Here is a 21099-nt window from a genome sequence, read left to right as displayed (position 1 = left end):
TACAAACATTGGAGTAAGACAAGGTTATATTTAGGGTTCTTGTGGGGTTAGACAGTTTAACTCATTTCATGAGGCGTTTATACCCCACTGGGCAAAAACGGGTTGTTTCCATGTCATAAAAAAAATCTATGAGATGGTTGAATCAATGTGGAAAACTGATTTGATTTGATAAAAGTCATCAACGTCAGTGAATGTGGTCTTTTTTTTCATCCAACCTTTAAGGTTAGTTGACAACTCAATCAAATGTAAATCGAAACTAAACGTTGAACTGATGCCTGTGCCCAGTGGGAAGTTATCTTCTTCAAGAATCAATGGATATATCTAATTCATTTTAAAGTCTAAAAATGTATCTAGCATCGCAGATTGCCCTTTTAAAATAATTCCTCTCATCATTATATTAACCAACTTTACTTTCCTTGAAAGCGCATCTCCAATACTGGCAAAATGATCAATCTACCAGCTATCTTGTTGAAGGTCTCCCATCCAATTTTTGAACCAAGTGAAATCCTGCTTAGCTTCAAAGACAATGTGTGGCTGTTACCAATGTGCTACCATTGGCTTGGCCATGAAGGAATCTGCAGTCATATAAAATGAGAGTAACACTTTACTTGACACCTAGCGTCATAACCTGTTATAATATGGTCATAACACTGTCATGACACCTATATTGAGACCTGTTGTGACATATATTGCGTTATTTTATAGCTGGTTATGACACCTATATAAGAGGGTAAAAACTCAAAAAACCAACCCCGGTAATTAATTTATGGCTGGTTATGACACCTACATAAGAGTGTCTAAATCCACAAAACCAACTCCGGTAATTCATTTATGGCTGGTTATGACACCTACATAAGAGTGTCTAAATCCACAAAACCAACTCCGGTAATTCATTTATGGCTGGTTATGACACCTACATAAGAGTGTCAAAACTCACAAAACCAACTCCGGTAATTAATTTTTGGCTGGTTATGACACCTACATAAGAGTGTCAAAACTCACAAAACCAACTCCGGTAATTAATTTATGGCTGGTTATGACACCTACATAAGAGTGTCAAAACTCACAAAACCAACTCCGGTAATTAATTTATGGCTGGTTATGACACCTACATAAGAGTGTCTAAATCCACAAAACCAACTCCGGTAATTCATTTATGGCTGGTTATGACACCTACATAAGAGTGTCTAAATCCACAAAACCAACTCCGGTAATTCATTTATGGCTGGTTATGACACCTACATAAGAGTGTCAAAACTCACAAAACCAACTCCGGTAATTAATTTTTGGCTGGTTATGACACCTACATAAGAGTGTCAAAACTCACAAAACCAACTCCGGTAATTAATTTATGGCTGGTTATGACACCTACATAAGAGTGTCAAAACTCACAAAACCAACTCCGGTAATTCATTTATGGCTGGTTATGACACCTAGATAAGAGTGTCAAAACTCACAAAACCAACTCCGGTAATTCATTTATGGCTGGTTATGACACCTACATAAGAGTGTCAAAACTCACAAAACCAACTCCGGTAATTCATTTATGGCTGGTTATGACACCTACATAAGAGTGTCTAAATCCACAAAACCAACTCCGGTAATTCATTTATGGCTGGTTATGACACCTACATAAGAGTGTCAAAACTCACAAAACCAACTCCGGTAATTCATTTATGGCTGGTTATGACACCTACATAAGAGTGTCAAAACTCACAAAACCAACTCCGGTAATTAATTTATGGCTGGTTATGTCACCTACATAAGAGTGTCAAAACTCACAAAACCAACTCCGGTAATTCATTTTTGGCTGGTTATGACACCTACATAAGAGTGTCAAAACTCACAAAACCAACTCCGGTAATTAATTTATGGCTGGTTATGACACCTACATAAGAGTGTCTAAATCCACAAAACCAACTCCGGTAATTCATTTATGGCTGGTTATGACACCTACATAAGAGTGTCTAAATCCACAAAACCAACCACACAAGGCAAAACACTCCCTTACGCCTACGTGTCAACAGTATGTTTTTTAGATTTTTTACTGCAAAATTATTATTGTAATCGTTCACACATTGATGTCAGACATGAATTTACTCCAATGCTCTGTTGCTGATGACTGGGATGAATGCAGGAGCAGATTTCAGGAGCAGGACAAGACATCCTCTTTTTGACTGATGACTGGTATAAGGGCATGTACGTGATAGGCCTATCTGGCTTATATGATTATGATGGTCTAATGCTTCTTGACAGTGTCATAAAGGTTATTGTCTCGGTGCAAGTAAGGTGACACCGAATGGTCATAATGCTTCTTGACAGTGTCATAAAGTGTATTTGCTTAGTTCAAGTAAAGTGACACTGGATGGTCATAATGAGATTGTCATAAAGTGATTTAAAACATGATGGAAAAAAAACTACTGTAAAGAATTCATTACAACAACAAGAAACAAACTTTCGAACGAAAGGAAAGTTATTGTCAGGGAATGAATTATTAGAATAAATATGGGTTTTGACACTCTTATGTAGGTGTCATAACCAGCCATAAAACAACACTATATATGTAACAACAGGTCTAAATATATGGGCCATGACAGTGTTATGACCATATTATGACAAGTTATGTCAGCTATTATGACATGGTTATAACCTGGTTATCACGTGCTAGGGCTGAACAAGCATTGTATGTGTACATTTATGCCAGTCAAATGCCAAATACTGATGTCTACAATAACATTATTTCAGACCGCAGCTGTCAAGCAAGGGGGTATATCCGATTTCTAGACATTCACAAAGCCTTACATTTTGTCCTCAACTTCAGAACACTTCAGCTAAATACAGAATGTTCGCAGATACTTCAAGTGACTGCCGTGACACTTCAATTATGTGAGAGTTATAGACCTAGTCTATGTAATTTTGTCAAGGCAGAACCTGTAGGAAACATTTACATTTAAGCTCTTGAAATTATGATTGTGGTCGTGTTTTGGAAACTAACCAAAGTCTCGGTTTCAATTTGAATTCAACTCTCAGTTTCAAAGAACTGACAAGAAAATGTTCACTTATTTGAATCTTTTCAAACAAACACTGTCTTATAGCCCCTCTCTTTTCCTAAATCGTAAATTAGGCCCACAAACACAACATAGAACAACATCGCTTGACATATATGCATTCACACCCAAGGAAGACAGAAAAGGGGGGTTGTGTTAGAATCTCAGAAAAAAAGAAAATGGAGAAAAATGTGCGTCTGAACCGGACATATCTGTGTGACCGGCGACACACCTCCTGGAGAGAAAGCTCTTGTTGTTCTCCTTATCTTAGCACGAGCCCCCGGGGCAGAGAGTGAGTGAATGAGCGATGCATAGATGAACAGATCACTGCCCCCAAGGAGGAGTCTCACACACAGAGGAGGGAGATAAGGCAGACCCACACACACACGAGAGAGAGAGAGAGAGAACGAGAGAGAGAGCAAGAGAGAGAGAGAGAGAGAGAGAGACTCACACACACCACTGTCCCTCAGTTGCAACAGGTACACGCAGTATAAGAATCTCATCAGAGAGAGCGCGAGAGAGAAGGGGAAAAGAGAAGGAAGGAGAGGAACCATCAATTACACAGACACTCAAGGATACAGATAACCTGCTCTATGTGTGGCTCCTCTCAAGGCTTCACAGTAAGTACTCCACCTCTCCTTTACCATCCCTCTATTATTTTCATTCTACCATAGTGTGCTGTGTGTATGTATAAATTAGGACAGCACAGATTTCACCTAAAGTCATTTTTTTGGTGTCATAATGTGACGTGTGACGGTGAGACAGCGATAGTGATATATGAGTTTTCATGAAGTTTGTGAAAGTTCTGTATGCTTTCAGTCACACACTGCACAGATTTCACATCACTCCACTTCCTAAATTTCATTTTTTTTGTGTCATTCGGTGTGACAGTGTCACACAATGAAATAGACATGAGTTGTAGGCTTTCATTATCAGATATTTGAGTTGTAGGCTTTCATTATTAGATATTTGAGCTGTAGGCTTTCATTATTAGATATTTGAGCTGTAGGCTTTCATTATTAGATATTTGAGCTGTAGGCTTTCATTATTAGATATTTGAGCTGTTGGCTTTCGTGAAGTTTGTTAAACTATTCGTTTTCAGTCACTCGTGGCACAGATTCCACATCACTCCTCTTACAAAAGCGCATCTTCCTTCATGCCGTAAGGTGTCAGGGCATAATGGTGATATTTTTAAAAGTCAACCATTTACAACTTCTCGTGAGGCCACGGCTGTGTGCCTTTGGCTCATCGTGCATTGATTTCAGCGTGTCGTTTCATAGCTCCATGGTTTCAGAGTGAGCTTCCACCGTCTGTTGTGAGACTCATTCCACTCTGCGGTGATGCGTACCAAAGAAACGTGAAATGTCACCCCTCCATCTTGGTCGATGAGTGTTGGGTACGAGAGAAGATCAGTCTCCTCTCCTCGTATGGATGCGTATGATGCATGTTCTAATATGACATCACTGGTATTACAAAATGTATAACAATTATTACAATTAGAATGAATTATGTGCTATGTTGTGACCATCTCAAAAGGTGTTGAGGATATGAGGTCAAACCAGTCTACGTACATTTTGGAGGACTACAATCCACTCAGAAAGGGAAAGTGAAGATAATAAAAGTTAGGAAACTTCAACTTGAGCTGTATACCGTCGACTGGGATAACTTGGAAAAATAAGCGCAAAACGGGTCCTCTATAGCTCCGTTGTTAGAGCACGGTGACTGCAACGCTAGGATAGGGGGTTCGATTTCCAGGACCACTCATATGTAAAACGTATGCCTGCTCGACTAGTCGCTTTGGATAAGACCGTCTACTAAATGGCTTTACAAATCACCAGCTTCTGACCTTTCGCAACATTTACTCCACCCACACCTCTGCACTTACCACAGGTTTACACCTGCAAAGGCGCTCTCGGATTGGCATTTTTTTCAGACTAACTCTAGTCCTGTTTGTGTCTTTGTCCAGTCTTAATTAAAGCTTTTTCACACTACTGAGTGGATCCCGAGCCGAGCTGTAATGCACTGGCTTGGTCACGCAGCCATCATAGCGGCTGGAACCGTGCTGGAAAGGACAATGTGAAAAGAGAATGTCCGGGTCGAACACCAGACAAAAAGACAGAGGAACAGACGAACAGAGAGGCAGGTAACTGGGACGAGAGCCAGGTCCCAGTCAGTGTAGAGAGGAAGTCTGGACTGATTCACGGGGAACACTGGTTTCCTACTTGTGAAAGTGGTGGTCGCCGCGCCTCGGCTGACGTGCACAGGAACCTCTTCTTGTAGCCTGGCATCGTGTTTTGGACGGTCATAGCATGTTTGGAACGGTGGGCGGCGATGGTGCAGGGATGGGCGCTACCGTTTGAAGTTTGTTTGTCCGGTAGTGTTCGTTGGGAAAGTTAGTTAGGACACCACCTCCTTCCGTCTCTGACTGTCTCACACCTCAGCTTCCTTGCTTCTAATTTTAGCTCCATTCAAAACAGAGTAGCGCTTCCTCCTTCAGCACACTTCATCCGCTGTTTGTGATGCTTCATGCTCTTTCAATTCTATAGGAGGGAGGGAGAGAGAGAGAGAGAGAGAGAGAGAGAGAGAGAGAGAGAGAGAGAGAGAGAGAGAGAGAGAGAGAGAGAGAGAGAGAGAGAGAGAGAGAGAGAGAGAGAGAGAGAGAGAGAGAGAGAGAGAGAGAGAGAGAGAGAGAGAGAGAGAGAGAGAGAGAGAGAGAGAGAGAGAGAGAGAGAGAGAGAGAGAGAGAGAGAGAGAGAGAGAGAGTATAAGAAAGTGTATAAGCAGGTACAAGAAAAAAATGGAAATTGACTTCCTCAATTATTTGGGCTAATACACATCATAGTTCTCATACTCTTCTGTGGTCTTATTCCTTAGGCCTCCTCTTCCTCCCAGAACAGCACAGCCATGTTAACCTCAGATGGCTCCCCCTTTCCCCACACTACATCGGTCTCCACCCCCACCCTGACCGACTCAAACCCCCAGGACATAGACATGACCCTCTGGAGTGAGGCCGAGTTCCAGAAGAGGTGCACCTACATCTTGAAGGACCACCCGTTGGACCCGGGTAACCACCCAGAGAACCAGAACAAGACCAAGGCTGAGAGGTCTCTACCCCGAAACTTGGTCCTAAAACGCTGCCCTGACTCTGCAGAGGTAGGTTATACTGAAAGCGTGAAGACCACACTTTCCTGTAAATGGGGGATATGCTTAAAAAAATTAAAGTTGAGATTGAGAGAGTTAGTATTTGAATGCAGGTATGTCTGAGTGTTTGTGTTTTCGTGTGTGTGTGGGAGAGTGAGGGGGCATGGTGTTTCTTTGTGGGGGCCTTCTAGTGTGTTTGTGTGTGCTTGTGTGTGTTTGGGTGTGTGTGTGTCGGTGTGTTTGCGTGCACACAGGTACGTATGCGCACATGCATGAGAATGTATGCCTATCTGTTCATAATGGGTCTGTGTAATGTGTGTGTGTGTGTGTGTGTTTATGTATGTGTGTCTACTATATTTGTGTGGCTGTACTATATTTGTTCTGTGTGTGCATTTTGGAAAACTTCCCTTACATCACTCCCACATCCTTCCATCCTTCCTCGGGCAGCATTTGTCAATATGAATTTGTTCAAATTCAGGCTCCCTTCCTATTCCCTCTTTGTCTTTGAGGAGCTTGTTCAGTCAGTCTGTCACGACTTCCGCCGAAGTCGGTCCCTCTCCCTGTTCGGGCGGCGTTCGGCGGTCGATGTCACCGACCTTCTAGCCATCACTGATCCATTTTTCATTTTCCATTGGTTTTGTCTTGTCTTCCTTCACACCCGGTTCCAATCCCATCAATTACATGTTGTGTATTTAACCCTCTGTTTCCCCTCATGTCCTTGTCGGAGATTGTTTTATTGTATGTGATTGTGCTAGTATGTGTGCGACGGGTTTTGTACCCACTTTGTTATATTTATATATTCTGGTTTTTGGAGTTTGGTCAGCACTTATTAAACGACTCCGTTTATACCAAGTTCGTTCTCCTGCGCCTGACTTCCCTGCCACCAACACGCACCCATTACACAGTCAGTATCAGGGTTGAATATTTCCCCGGTATTTTACAAATGTTCCATCCCGAGAATAAATAACTTTTCTCCCGGGTAACCCTGTATTTCTGTCAAAACAAAAAGCGTCATTCAAAAGCAGTATAAAGCACATAAATATGTCTAATTTTGATTAGAGCTTTGATCAGCATGAATATTCAAACCTGATAAGACCTATATTAAATACATTTACAACATTTAATGAGCCCAAGCCCCATAATTGTGCCGTTATCCAATACATGTTGTATTGTGCCCAGATGAACACATTTATTTTAGGCCATATAAAGAACAGCTATGCATGATTTAATGAAAAGCACCAAACAGAAACAACATTGTTAACATTTAATAAAATACTTAAAAACAGAAGCAGGCAATAGGCTATACAGCTGGCTTCACAGTTCCTTTTCCTGGAGTCGACAATCATCTCCTTTGTCTTGTCCCTCACGTTGAGGGAGAGGTTGTTGTCCTGGCACCACACGGCCAGGTCTCTGACCTCCTCCCTATAGGCTGTCTCATCGCTGTCGGTGATCAGGCCTACCACTGTTGTGTCATCGGCAAACTTAATGACGGTGTTGGAGTCGTGCCTGGCCATGCAGTCATGAGTGAACAGGGAGTACAGGAGGGGACTGAGCACACACCCCTGAGGGGCCCCCGTGTTGAGGATCAGTGTGGCGGATGTGTTGTTACCTACCCTTACCAATTGGTGGCGGCCCGTCAGGAAGTCCAGGATATAATAGCATTCTCATGTAGGTGTTACTTTTGTCCAGGTGTGAAAGGGCAGTGTGGAGTGCTATAGATATTGCATCATCTGTGGATCTGTTTGGGCGGTATGCAAATTGCACTTTTTTATTGACCGAGTCACTGGTGCTTCCTGCTTTAGTTTTTGCTTGTATGCAGGATTCAGGAGGATATATTTATGGTCAGATTTGCCAAATGGAGGGCAAGGGAGAGCTTTGCTCATGTCTCTGTGTGTGGAGTAAAGGTGGTCTAGAGATTTTTCCCTCTGGTTGCACATTTAACATGCTGGTAGAAATGAGGTAAAACGGATTGCATTAAAGTCCCCGGCCACTAGGAGCGCCGCCTCTGGATGAGTGTCTTCCTGTTTCCTTATGGCCGTATACAGCTCGCTGAGTGCGGTCTTAGTGCCAGCATCGGTCTGTGGTGTTAAATAGACAGCCAGGAAGAATATAGATGAAAACTCTCTTGGTAAATAGTGTGGTCTACCGCTTATCATGGTGAGCAAAACCTCAAGACTTCCACAGATTTTGTGCACCAGCTGTTGTTTACAAATATACATAGACCGCCACCCCTTGTCGGCTGTTCTATCCTGCCGAAAATAGTTGTCACCATATTAGCTAAAGTAACGTCATAGTCAGCATAGCTAATAGAACTAATGTGTTAGTAAACCCGCTACAATCATGCAGTAACGTTACAGTGTACAGTCAGTAAGCAGTTTAGCATTTATGCCGTCCCCGGTGGCAATACATTTGTAAATCAAAAAGCTTACCTTGACTTGGAAGAGTGTTGTGTTGGATAGTCATAGCCAGCTAGCTAACATAGCATCCTTCTGTTTGACCAGGGTGTTTGAGTAGGCTAAACTAGCTAACTACATTTAATAGATAAGTAAGTGAAACTGAAAAAAAAATGACAATCTCTCTCTCGCTATCTCTCTTGCTTCTCCTTAATTTTGGAATAAATGAATTTGTTCAAAACTGTTCAACTATTGTCTCTCTCTCTCTCTTTGAGTCAACTACTCACCACTGCAGTGCTAGCTAGCTGTAGCTTATGCTTTCAGTATGAGATTCATTCTCTGATCATTTGATTGGGTGAGCAACATGTCAGTTCATGCTGCAAGAGCTCTGATCGGTTGGAGGACATCTTCTGGAAGTTGTCATAATTACTGAGTAAGTCTATGGAGGGGGGTGAGAACCATGAGCCTCCTAGGTTTTGTACTGAAGTCAATGCACTCAAAGGAAGACGGAAGCTAGCTGTCCTCCGGCTACACCATGGTGCTACCCTACAGAGTGCTGCTGAGGCTACTGTAGACCTTCTTTACAAAATAGTGTTTTAATCAATTAATTGGTGACGTGATTATATTTCCTATTGTTTTATCTAGAAAATATAACTTTTTCAATGTTTTACAAATGTTATTTTTATGAAATTCACTGAGGAGGATGGTCCTCCCCTTCCTCCTTCCTGTGTTGTACAGGTGCTTGGGGTGACCAGTCGGGAGCTCATTCAGAAGGGGACACGGTTCGGCCCTCTGGTGGGCCAGACCTACAGCAATGACATGGTGCCCAAAGATGCCAACAGGAAGTACTTCTGGAGAGTAAGTGAAAGGCATTGTGAGATCTCATTGAGGTCAAATTCTGTTCACTTCTACAGGAGGTAGAGGGATTGCACAAATTGACACTTGTGGTCTCGCATCCTGTGTAACGTGTGTGTGTGTGTGTGCGCGCTTGTGTTTTTATGCCAATGTGTTATTTTTTGCTTTACTGTAAAGGTTGTGTGTGAAGGTGTGTGTGCGTGTGCTTTCTCGTTGGGGAGGAGGACACACACACAGCTGTTCGGTTTCAGTGACGCAGTGCTTTTCCACTCACTGCTCCTCTCTCGGCAGTGCCATGGTCTCACTGCTGGGAAACACACGCACGCGCACACACATACACACTGACTCTCACACTGACTAAGCAAGGAAGTGGCCTAGGGCCTGCGAGCCACGACTTCCACTTGCATACACACAGCTAACGGCTTAGGCCTGCAAACAGCATAGTCATGACACAGACCAACAGACTATACACAGTCCCGACACAGTATCCAAACAACTGGGCCACTCCGCAGACATGAGAATAACACAGCCATCACGTAGACAACCTGGACTCGATAAAGTCATGAGTCAATCTGCAAACAACACTGCTTCCAGACAAAGACCAACAAACGAAGCGATATAAAGCAGATTAGCAGATTGAGTGGAAAACTGTGGTAGAGCACAAATCCAGAGAGAAGGATCTGAGAGACTCTTTTTGTTGTTGTTGTTGCTCGCCAGGGATGTCTAACCATTCCGGTGTGCTGTATTGGTACCTACTGTAGGTATGACATTGAAAGTTAGAGTGATATAACACAGTCAGTTGTGCACTGACTCGAGTAGAGTTGTCGTACTGTCATTCCGGTAGAAACAACAACACATTATGACCAAACCGGGTGCACCCACCACTACAACCACCAACCAAATCCCTCCACACCGTTATATGATAGATGGAACAACATCCTGAGTGACTTTATTTCTCACGTCATATTACTGGATCGAGGCCATATCTTAGGTTTCAGAGGCGTGGGAGAAGGTTGTGTTGAGGTCGTCATCTAAGTCTCTCTCTCACTCTCTCCCTCTCTTGTCTCCCTCCAGGTATTCTCAGAGAGTCGGTTACATCACATCCTGGACGGCTTGGACGAGGAGAAGAGCAACTGGATGCGCTACGTCAGCCCGGCCCGTCGTCCAGAGGACCAGAACCTGGCGGCGTGCCAGACTGGCATGGCCATCTACTTCTACACGGTGAGAGCCGTGCCACCGGGCCAGGAGCTGCTGGTGTGGTACTGCCCGGAGTTCGCTCGCCGTCTCAACTACCCGCCCCCCGGAGAGCTTTTCCCGGAGAGAGTTGGTACGTTTCTGAGATGGATTCTGAAATGCAGAGGAGCTACATCTGGCCGCCAGTTGCTGTTTTGTGGCCTCCTCGACTAACATCAGATTCACATAGGAATTAAGCCTGGAACTAATGTACTTATAACTAATAAGTTATACTAGACCAGCCTAACGGATCCAATCCCATTTTATCCAATCTGATGCAGAATGGGACAATATGGGGTCTGTGGGACTTGCATTCACTGTGGTGAGGGGATGTGAAAAGCAATATGGTCAATGAGTGTTCGGCACAACGCGTTGAAAGGAGTAGAGAGCGATTCCTAGAGTTTACCAGAGCAATGGGTGGATGTAGGTGGTTATTCAAAGCCAAAATCGCTCCGTCAATGATCCAGTCGACTTACAAACTCTTTGTGTGGGTGTTTAACTAGTAATAAAAGTCACACCCACAGGCTTTTGTGAGGAGAGAAAAGAAAGGAGAGAGGATCTAGCTCCAGGTGTCACCAGGAGTGGTTTTGTCTCAATAAGGCGAGACCAATTTCGGGTCTCAAAGCAAAGTTGAAATTTCCCTTTTTACACACACACACACACACACACACACACACACACACACACACACACACACACACACACACACACACACACACACACACACACACACACACACACACACACACACACACACACACACACACACACGCTTAGAAGTGGACTGTAGGCTGACACGCATGCATGCACGTGCACACACTCGAACACACACACACTTACAACAATCCAGGAGGGGGGGGGGGGGGGGGGGTGTTGAGGTGCTGACAGTTCTCTGGAAGGTTTCCCTTATTTTATTTATTTGGCTGCTCTTGAAGAGGAAGAGCGGGAGGAAGTGCTCCATTGACTACTTGAACTTCCTGGCAAGGCGTTCCTGCTGACAGATTGGTATCTCCAAGAGTGTTGGTTGTTTGTTTGCCAGAGAGCTCACCTCTCAGGAAGAGAGGGAGGGCTGGCCCTGTGGAACAAATTGGAGATAAGGCGTGATGGTTTGTCGGATGGATTTCCTTCAAGACACACACAGATAAGTGTGTGTGTGTCTGTGTGTCTGTCTGTGTGTCTGTCTGTCTGTCTGTCTGTCTGTCTGTCTGTCTGTCTGTCTGTCTGTCTGTCTGTCTGTCTGTCTGTCTGTCTGTCTGTCTGTCTGTCTGTCTGTCTGTCTGTCTGTGTGTGTGTGTGTGTGTGTGTGTGTGTGTGTGTGTGTGTGTGTGTCACCAATCCCTGACAGTACAGTATTTGATCTAGCTACGGATCTCTTCTTCTTTATTGAGAGCCTTTGACAGAGGTATCACTGATTTCAACAAAAAGTTAGGCAGTTAGGTGGAAATAAAAGTTTTGGCTTTGTGACACCGACTCTTAAATGTGTCATAGGTTAGACTAGTGCTGATGTGACACAATGCAATTAGTCAGACAGATAAAGTTCATTTAATACGTTGATAGGCTGTCGGTAAATTTTAACCCTTTGTCGCTTTGTGTGAAGTCAGTGTGTGAGTTAGTGGTGATATTCGGCACAAGCAATTGGCAGTGCGCACGATAACCAAAACATTTCAAAAAGGTTGAGAAGGAATATCATTCAATGTGAATTCCAAAGACTGCATCTCACGATTGTGTCCTGTGGATCCAATGCATCGCACTGGGGACTAAACTCATCACGCTGCAAGTTAGTTTTATGGTACACAGATCTGTGCTAATCCAGACACTTTTAAGGAAATCCCTCCGACAAACCATCAAACAGGTAAAGTGTCAATGCAGGACTAAGATTGAATCCTACTACACCGGCTCTAATGCTCGTCGGATGTGGCAGGGCTTGCAAACTATTACGGATTACAAAGGGAAGCCAAGCCGCGAGCTGCCAAGTGATGCGAGCCTACCAGACGAGTTAAATAACTTCTATGCACACTTCGAGGCAAGCAACACTGAAGCATGGATGAGAGCACCAGCTGTTTCGGACAACTGTGTGATCACACTCTCGGTAACCGATGTGAGTAAGGCCTTTAAACAGGTCAACATTCACAAGGCCGCAGGGCCAGAGATTACATGCGCTGACATACTGTCTTCACTGACATTTTCATCCTCTCCCTGACCGAGTCTGTAATACCTATATGTTTCAAACAGACCACCATAGTCCCTGTGCCCAAGAACGCCAAGGTAACCTGCCTAAATGACTACCGACTCGTAGCACTCAACGTCTGTAGCCATGAAGTGCTTTGAAAGGCTGGTCATGGCTCACATCAACACCATCATTCAAGAAACCCTAGACCTACTCCAATTTGCATACCGCCCCAACAGATCCACAGATTACGCAATCTCTATTGCACTCCATACTGCCCTATCCCACCTGGACAAAAGGAACACCTACGTGAGAATGCAGTTCTTTAACTATAGATCAGCGTTCAACACCATAGTGCCTTTAAAGCTCAACACTAAGCTAAAGAACCTGGAACTAAACACCTCCCTAGATCCTGGACTTCCTGATGGACCACCCCCAGGTGGTAAGGTTAGGCAACAACACATCTCACATGCTGATCCTCAACACGTGGGCCCCTCAGGGGTGCGTGCTTAGTCCAATCTTGTACTCCCTGTTCACCCATGACTGTGTGGCCAAGCACAACTCCAATACCATCATTAAGTTTGGCGTAAACAAAACGACCGTAGACCTGATCACCAACAATGATGAGACAGCCTATAGGGAGGAGGTCAGTAACCAGGCAGTGTAGTGCCAGGACAACATCCTATCCCTCAATGTGAGCAAGACTATGGAGCTGATTGTGTATTACAGGTTAAGGGGAGCCGAGCCCCAATTCACATCGATGGGACTGTAGTGGAGTGTGTCGAGAGCTGCAAGTTCACCAACAAACTAACAAACTATCATAGTCCAAACACACAAAGGCAGTCGTAAAGAGGGCTCGACAACACCTACTCCCCCTCAGGAGACTGAAAAGATTTGGCATGGGTCCTTAGATTCTCAAAAAGTTATACAGCTACACCATCGAGAGGATCCTGACTGGTTGCATCACCGCCTGGTATGGCAACTGCTCAGTCTCCGACTGCAAGGCACTACAGAGGGTATGTAACGTGTACACTAGGAGTCAGGAAGCAAGTACCGGGAGTGCATTTAATAATAAATGGCGTACAGACATAAAAACCCAGAAGAATCATCAATAACGCCTGGGGAAAGAACCAAAGGGAGTGACAGATATAGGGGAGGGAATCAGGAAGGTGATGGAGTCCAGGTGAGTCTCATGAAGCACAGGTGTGCGTAACAGTGAATAAACTGGCGACGTCGAATGCCGGAGAGGGAGAGCGGGAGTAGATGTGACAGGGTTGTGCGTACAGCCCAGTACATCACCGGGGCCAAGCTTCCTGTCATCCAAGACCTCTATACCAAGCAGTCAGAGTAAGGCCCTAAAAATTGTCAGACTCCAGCCACCCAAGTCATAGACTGTTCTCTCTGCACCGCACGGCAAGCGGCTCCTTAACAGCGTCTACCCCCAAGCCGTAACACTGCTGAACAATTGATCAAATGGCTACCCGGACTATTTGCATTGACGCCCATTTTTACACTGGTCCTACATGCTGTTTATTATCTATGCATAGTCACTTTACCCCTACCCCCACACATTGACTCGGTACCGGTACCCCCTGTATGTAGCCTCGTTATTGTTATTTTATTGTGTTACTTTTTTACTTCAGTTTATTTACCAAATATTTTCTTACTCTGCATTGTAGGGGCTTGTAAGTAAGGTCTGCTGTATTCTGCGCATGTGACAAATCAAATTAGATTTGATTATTTTGTGTGACAAAACTTTACCCTAAGTATGTGTGTCTGTGTCTTTTTTTTTGTTTGTCCCACAGAGCAAAACAATGTTCGTGGAAAGAGTTCAGGGAAGACGGGGCACAGCATGTCCGAAATCCTGAGGATGGAGCACACCAAGCCCGATCCCACTTGCCCCCGACTCCCCGAATCGGCACTGTCCCCAACCTGCAGCCCTGTCCTACCCCTGTGCCCCTCTGTGGCCTACTCCAGCTACCCACCCATCCCGTACTGTGGCCCCCCCATCCCCAAAAGGTCCCTCAGCAGCCGTGTCAGCCCCAACATGCACCGTGTCAAGCCCAGTCTGGGCAGCCCCGTCACAGCCAAACATTACACAGTGTCGTCATTGCCAGGTCGTATGTACCCCAGTTCGCTGTGCAGTCCGTACCTCATACCTCACTTCCCGCTTGGCATTAACAGCCTACTACCTCACACATACCCCCTGTACAGTGACAGAATAGCTCCTCATATGCCATTTCCGCCTCACATGCTGCCGTTTGAGGTGTACCCGCACGTTCTGCGCCCATCTGCCAATGTACACAAAGAGCTCCTGCTTGCACTGACCACTACCCCAAAAAACCTCTCACTGCCCAATGGCAGCAGAGATCTGCCCCTCGCACTGACCAAAAGCAAAAAAGACCTCAATTGTATGCCGACCAATGGGTGCAAACACCTTGGGAACCATGTGCCTTCACCAAAGAATTACCTCAAAAACCTACCTTTGACACCAGCAGACAACTTCAGTGACCCCAAGCATTCACCTGCCAGCAACACCTTCGATGACCAGCCTCTACCAGCCACCTCTTCCATGGCAACCTGCCTCGCACCCAGGGGAGGCTCACCGCTGGCGGGCCTGGCTGCCTCTTCTGACTACCTCCCCTCCAAGCGCACATCCGCCCTGCTGAGCTCCAGCCACAGTGCAGAGGAAGGGGCAGTGGACCTGCGGAAGGCCAGGCATGGTGGACGGGTCATCGGGTACAAGACCCTGTCCTACCCGCTCACACGGAAGAATGGGAAGATCCGATACGAGTGCAACATCTGCAGCAAGCTCTTCGGCCAGCTGTCCAACCTCAAGGTCAGTCAGTCCCTGATCATATGGCCCATGTCTGAGATTACACTTTATGTTTAGATGATAGTTTATGCTAATATGATATCATTATTGAAATAGTTTTGCTTATGGAAAAGTTTGTGGTCATACGAAGAACCTGAAAAAACTGCTGCTGGGCTAACAAAGTATGAAAAGGACAGTATATACTCCCAATTACGCTGCACACTCCTAATTACCACCTTTATTGGATCGATAGACAACCTGGACTCATGGATAGATGTAACAAAGTAAATAGAAATCTGGGACACTGAAATGTGTACGATATGCTACGTTTGTTATGGTATCTATTAATTTGTGGATGTCCATCATCCATTTCCTATGATACACTATACATACAAAAGTATGTGGACACCCCTTCAAATGAATGGATTTGACTATTTCAGCCACACCCGTTGCTGACAGGTGTATAAAATTGAGCACACAGCCATGCAATCTCCATAGACAAAAACTGGCAGTCCAACGGACGAATCCGGGTTTGGCGAATGCCAGGAGAGTGCTACCTGCTCGAATGCATAGTGCCAACTGTAAAGTTTGGTGGAGGAGGAATAATGATCTGGGCCTGTTTTTCATTTTTTTGGGCTAGGCCCCTTAGTTCCAGTGAAGGAAAATCTTTCCTGTTTCAGCATGACAGAGCCCTGACCTCAACCCCATTGAACACCTTTGGGATGATTTGGAACGCCAACTGTGAGCCAAGCCTAATCACCCAACATCAGTGCCCGACATCCCTAATGCTGTTCTGGCTTAATGGAAGCAAGTCCCCGCAGCAATGTTCCAACATCTAGTGGAAAGTCTTCCCAGAAGAGTAGAGGCTGTTATAGCAGCAAAAGGGGGACCAACTCCATATTAATGCCCATGATTTTGGAATGAGATGTTCAACGAGCAGGTGTTCACATACTTTTGGTCATGTAGTGTATGTTACAAATTACAATTCGTATATATGTTATGAATTACAGTTTGTATGATATGTTATGAATTGCTATTCGTACAGTATGTTACAAATTTGCAGTAAGTACGATTTGTTACGAATTATAATATGTTGTGGCTAATGTTAGTTGGGGGCTAACGTTAGCTAGGCTAGGGGTTAAGGTTAGGAGTTTGGTTAAAGGGTTAGGGGAAGGGTTAGCTAACACAACAAGTAGTAAATAGTTACAAAGTTACTAATAAGCTAAAATGATAAAGTTGTCCATGATGAGATTCGAACACACAACCTTTGGGTTGCTAGACGTTCATGTTACACGCCAACCTTTGCCTTAGGTAACCTTCTGTCTTATGTAACCATACGAACCATAACAAATCATACTAATTTGAGTGTCCTGGATTTTTTTTACTATGTTACGGCTAGTGTATGAGACCAGGCTGCAACAAAGGTGGTAATAGGGGCTTTCTGTTCTTTTCATGAAATAGATTTGTCTCATCCTCTGTTTTGTTGTCTTTCCACTTCTTTCATTTCCTTTTTATGGCTCTCTTTCTATGTCTATCTTTCTGTTTCCTTCCTTCCTGCTATTATGTTTCCTGTCTCCAGGTCCACCTGCGCGTCCATAGTGGAGAGCGGCCCTTCAGGTGTCAGACCTGCAGTAAGGACTTCACCCAGCTGGCCCACCTGCAGAAACACTTCCTGGTTCACACTGGGGAGAAGCCACACGAATGCCAGGTACAGTGGGGAGAACAAGTATTTGATACACTGCCGATTTTGCAGGTTTTCCTACTTACAAAGCATGTAGAGGTCTGTCATTTTTATCATAGGTACACTTCAACTGTGAGAGACGGAATCTAAAACAAAAATCCAGAAAATCACATTGTATGATTTTTAAGTAATTAATTTGCATTTTATTGCATGACATAAGTATTTGATCACCTACCAACCAGTAAGAATTCCGGCTCTCACAGACCTGTTAGTTTTTCTTTAAGAAGCCCTCCTGTTCTCCACTCATTACCTGTATTAACTGCACCTGTTTGAACTCGTTACCTGTATAAAAGACACCTGTCCACACACTCAATCAAACAGACTCCAACCTCTCCACAATGGCCAAGACCAGAGAGCTGTGTAAGGACATCAGGGATAAATTGTAGACCTGTACAAGGCTGGGATGGGCTACAGGACAATAGCCAAGCAGCTTGGTGAGAAGGCAACAACTGTTGGCACAATTATTAGAAAATGGAAGAAGTTCAAGATGACGGTCAATCACCCTCGGTCTGGGGCTCCATGCAAGATCTCACCTCGTGGGGCATCAATGATCATGAGGAATGTGAGGGATCAGCCCAGAACTACACGGCAGGACCTGGTCAATGACCTGAAGAGAGCTGGGACCACAGTCTCAAAGAAAACCATTAGTAACACACTACGCCGTCATGGATTAAAATCCTGCAGCGCACGCAAGGTCCCCCTGCTCAAGCCAGCGCATGTCCAGGCCCGTCTGAAGTTTGCCAATGACCATCTGGATGATCCAGAGGAGGAATGGGAGAAGGTCATGTGGTCTGATGAGACAAAAATAGAGCTTTTTGCTCTAAACTCCACTCGCCGTGTTTGGAGGAATAGAAGGATGAGTACAACCCCAAGAACACCATCCCAACCGTGAAGCATGGAGGTGGAAACATCATTCTTTGGGGATGCTTTTCTGCAAAGGGGACAGGACGACTGCACCGTATTGAGGGGAGGATGGATGGGGCCATGTATCGCGAGATCTTGACCAACAACCTCCTTCCCTCAGTAAGAGCATTGAAGATGGGTCGTGGCTGGGTCTTCCAGCATGACAACGACCCGAAACACACAGCCAGGGCAACTAAGGAGTGGCTCCGTAAGAAGCATCTCAAGGTCCTGGAGTGGCCTAGCCAGTCTCCAGACCTGAACCCAATAGAAAATCTTTGGAGGGAGCCGAAAGTCCGTATTGCCCAGCGACAGCCCCGTAAACCTGAAGGATCTGGAGAAGGTCTGTATGGAGGAGTGGGCCAAAATCCCTGCTGCAGTGTGTGCAAACCTGGTCAAGAACTACAGGAAACGTATGATCTCTGTAATTGCAAACAAAGGTTTCTGTACCAAATATTCAGTTCTGCTTTTCTGATGTATCAAATACTTATGTCATGCAATAAAATGCAAATTAATTACTTAAAAATCATACAATGTGATTTTCTGGATTTTTGTTTTAGATTCCTTCTCTCACAGTTGAAGTGTACCTATGATAAAAATTACAGACCTCTACATGCTTTGTAAGTAGGAAAACCTGCAAAATTGTCAGTGTATCAAATACTTGTTCTCCCCACTGTATACTGACACTTCACTGATAGGTCATGCTTCATTGATACCTTCATTCTTCACTAAGTTGTCAATGGGAGCACAGAAATAACACCTCATAATATCCCCAAGCAAGCCTGCGTAAAATCTCATACTAATATTACTATGCTGCTAAAGGAACGCCATTCATGAAATAATTACTCTCATCCTTTCTCCCCCCCCGCATCTCTCTCTCTCTTTCGCTTCAGGTGTGCCACAAGCGTTTTAGCAGCACCAGCAACCTCAAGACCCACCTGCGTCTCCACTCAGGTGAGAAGCCCTACCAGTGTAAACTGTGCTTGGCCCGCTTCACCCAGTATGCCCACCTCAAGCTCCACAAGCGCCTGCACACTGGCGAGCGCCCCTACCACTGCCCACACTGCCTATGCGCCTACCTCAATTACTGCAGCCTCCAGGTGCACCTCCAGGGTTTCTGCCCCTCCGGACCCGACCGCTCGGGCTCTGTTCCCTCTGTTGAGGAGCTCCACCGTGTCAATGCCGCGATTGAGCAGTTCGACCTGAGCAAGGCTGCGGAACGCTTGGAGGCAATGGCAGCGGGAGCTGAGGCGGAGAAGGGGAGCGGCAGCACGAGTGTCCTGCTGCAGGGGATGGAGTTGGAGCGGAAGAGCTCCAACCGTTTTAACGGCGCCAATGGGAATATGTCACTAGTCGAGCGCGGCCTACAATGCAGCAGCGAGGGAATCCTCTGTCCTTAGGTTGCAGGGTCACAGCCGCCCTCTACCTCTGCATCCTGGCTCTGTCAAACAGGAGTCAGGTCATGTGACAGTCCACTAATACCCTTTTCAAACTACTGAGCCGAGGTAAGAGATGACAAAACGAGTTGTACTGCACTGGCCTGGTTATGCATCCACATACAATGTATAATTGTTTGCAATGTACTGGAAAGGACAATGTGAAAATGAAATATCCAAGCCAGCACAGTACAGCTTGGTTCGGTAATGATAGTGTGGAAAGAGTACAAGAGACAGCGTACTTATAATCTATCAGGGTGACAGTGGCCTGATAGTGACCTTTACTGTTTGAAGCAAGGCTTTGTCTCTATTACAGGGATCTTTACTCTCAGGGCAATGTGAAGAGCAGCGGAGGCTGCTGAGGGGAGGACTGCTCATACAAATGACTGCAACAGAGTGAATGGAATACACATGGAAACCGTATGTTTGATGTATTTGATACCATTCCACAAATTCCGCTCCAGCCATTACCACAAGACCGTCCTCCCCAATTAAGCTTCCACCATCCTCCTGTGGTGAATAAGTGGGATTTTACTAGGTGAACGTTATTATCAGAGAATATAAACATTGTATTGTGCCTATGATATCCTCAGCTTTATTATTAATTTATTATGCAGCTTTTTGTAACCCGAGGAAGCCACAAAGACAGAGACTTGTGATCAAATGTTTATAACAGAGTTTTATTTCCTACTATCTGTTTTTGTAATTTCTTATTTCTTGATCATGTGGGGCAATAATTGAAAATAAATAATTCATGCATAAAGAAATAATGTGCCTTACTTTACATTTGAATGTGTTTTTTCACATTTGCGTGTATGTGTGTGTGTGTGTGTGTGTGTGTGTGTGTGTGTGTGTGCAGGTAGGTTACTTTCTTAATGTCATCCGTTACAGTTACTAGTAGTAGTAGGTCGTCCAAAATTGTCATCAGTAACGTAACTTTTGGATTACCCCAAACTCAGTAATGTAATCGGATTACTTTCCATTCATTTTAGATTACTTTCCCCTTAAGAAGCATGAAAAGAAGACAAAAAGGATCCATCAAACGCATTTGGTGTGCCATACTGGTCTCTGACTAGTGGTCAGACTCGCTCAGGTGGAACAAACTGAAACGTGTGCCTTTTTCAATGCTGAATTGAAAGTCATTGAGAAAACATAAATATGATATTTTACATTTATATTGTAGTCATTTAGCAGATGCTCTTATCCAGAGCTACTTAAACGAGCAATTAGGGTTAAGTGCCTTTCAAGGGCACATTGACAGGTTTTTCACCTAGTCGGCTCGGGGATTGTGAACCAGCAACCTTTCAGTTCCATCTACCAAGCTTAACCACAAACATCCGTTCTGATTTTAAAAGTAACCCAAGAAGTAAT

The 21099-nt window shown here is 44.7% G+C and overlaps 1 protein-coding gene across 1 annotated transcript; it reads left to right on the top strand.

The window, feature by feature from the left end:
• Window positions 1–3172: 3172 nt before the first annotated feature.
• Window positions 3173–20495, top strand: LOC139583151 (PR domain zinc finger protein 1-like). Its single transcript, XM_071413947.1, has 7 exons — window positions 3173–3667; window positions 5922–6200; window positions 9320–9439; window positions 10511–10763; window positions 14642–15675; window positions 17231–17359; window positions 19186–20495. The coding sequence occupies exons 1-7, from the start codon at window positions 3641–3643 to the stop codon at window positions 19690–19692; spliced, it is 2349 nt and encodes a 782-aa protein (XP_071270048.1). The 5' UTR covers window positions 3173–3640; the 3' UTR covers window positions 19693–20495.
• Window positions 20496–21099: the final 604 nt, after the last annotated feature.

The sequence above is a fragment of the Salvelinus alpinus genome, chromosome 8, assembly GCF_045679555.1.
Source record: "Salvelinus alpinus chromosome 8, SLU_Salpinus.1, whole genome shotgun sequence".
NCBI classification, from domain to species: Eukaryota; Metazoa; Chordata; class Actinopteri; order Salmoniformes; family Salmonidae; genus Salvelinus; species Salvelinus alpinus.
This window is presented reverse-complemented; position numbering and strand designations above follow the sequence as displayed.

Coding starts and splice junctions, on each gene's coding strand:
- LOC139583151 (XM_071413947.1), top strand. CDS start 3,641: ATGTGTGGCTCCTCTCAAGGCTTCACA. Junction 3,668..5,921: donor GCTCCTCTCAAGGCTTCACA/GTAAGTACTCCA, acceptor CTTATTCCTTAG/GCCTCCTCTTCCTCCCAGAA. Junction 17,360..19,185: donor AGAAGCCACACGAATGCCAG/GTACAGTGGGGA, acceptor CTTTCGCTTCAG/GTGTGCCACAAGCGTTTTAG.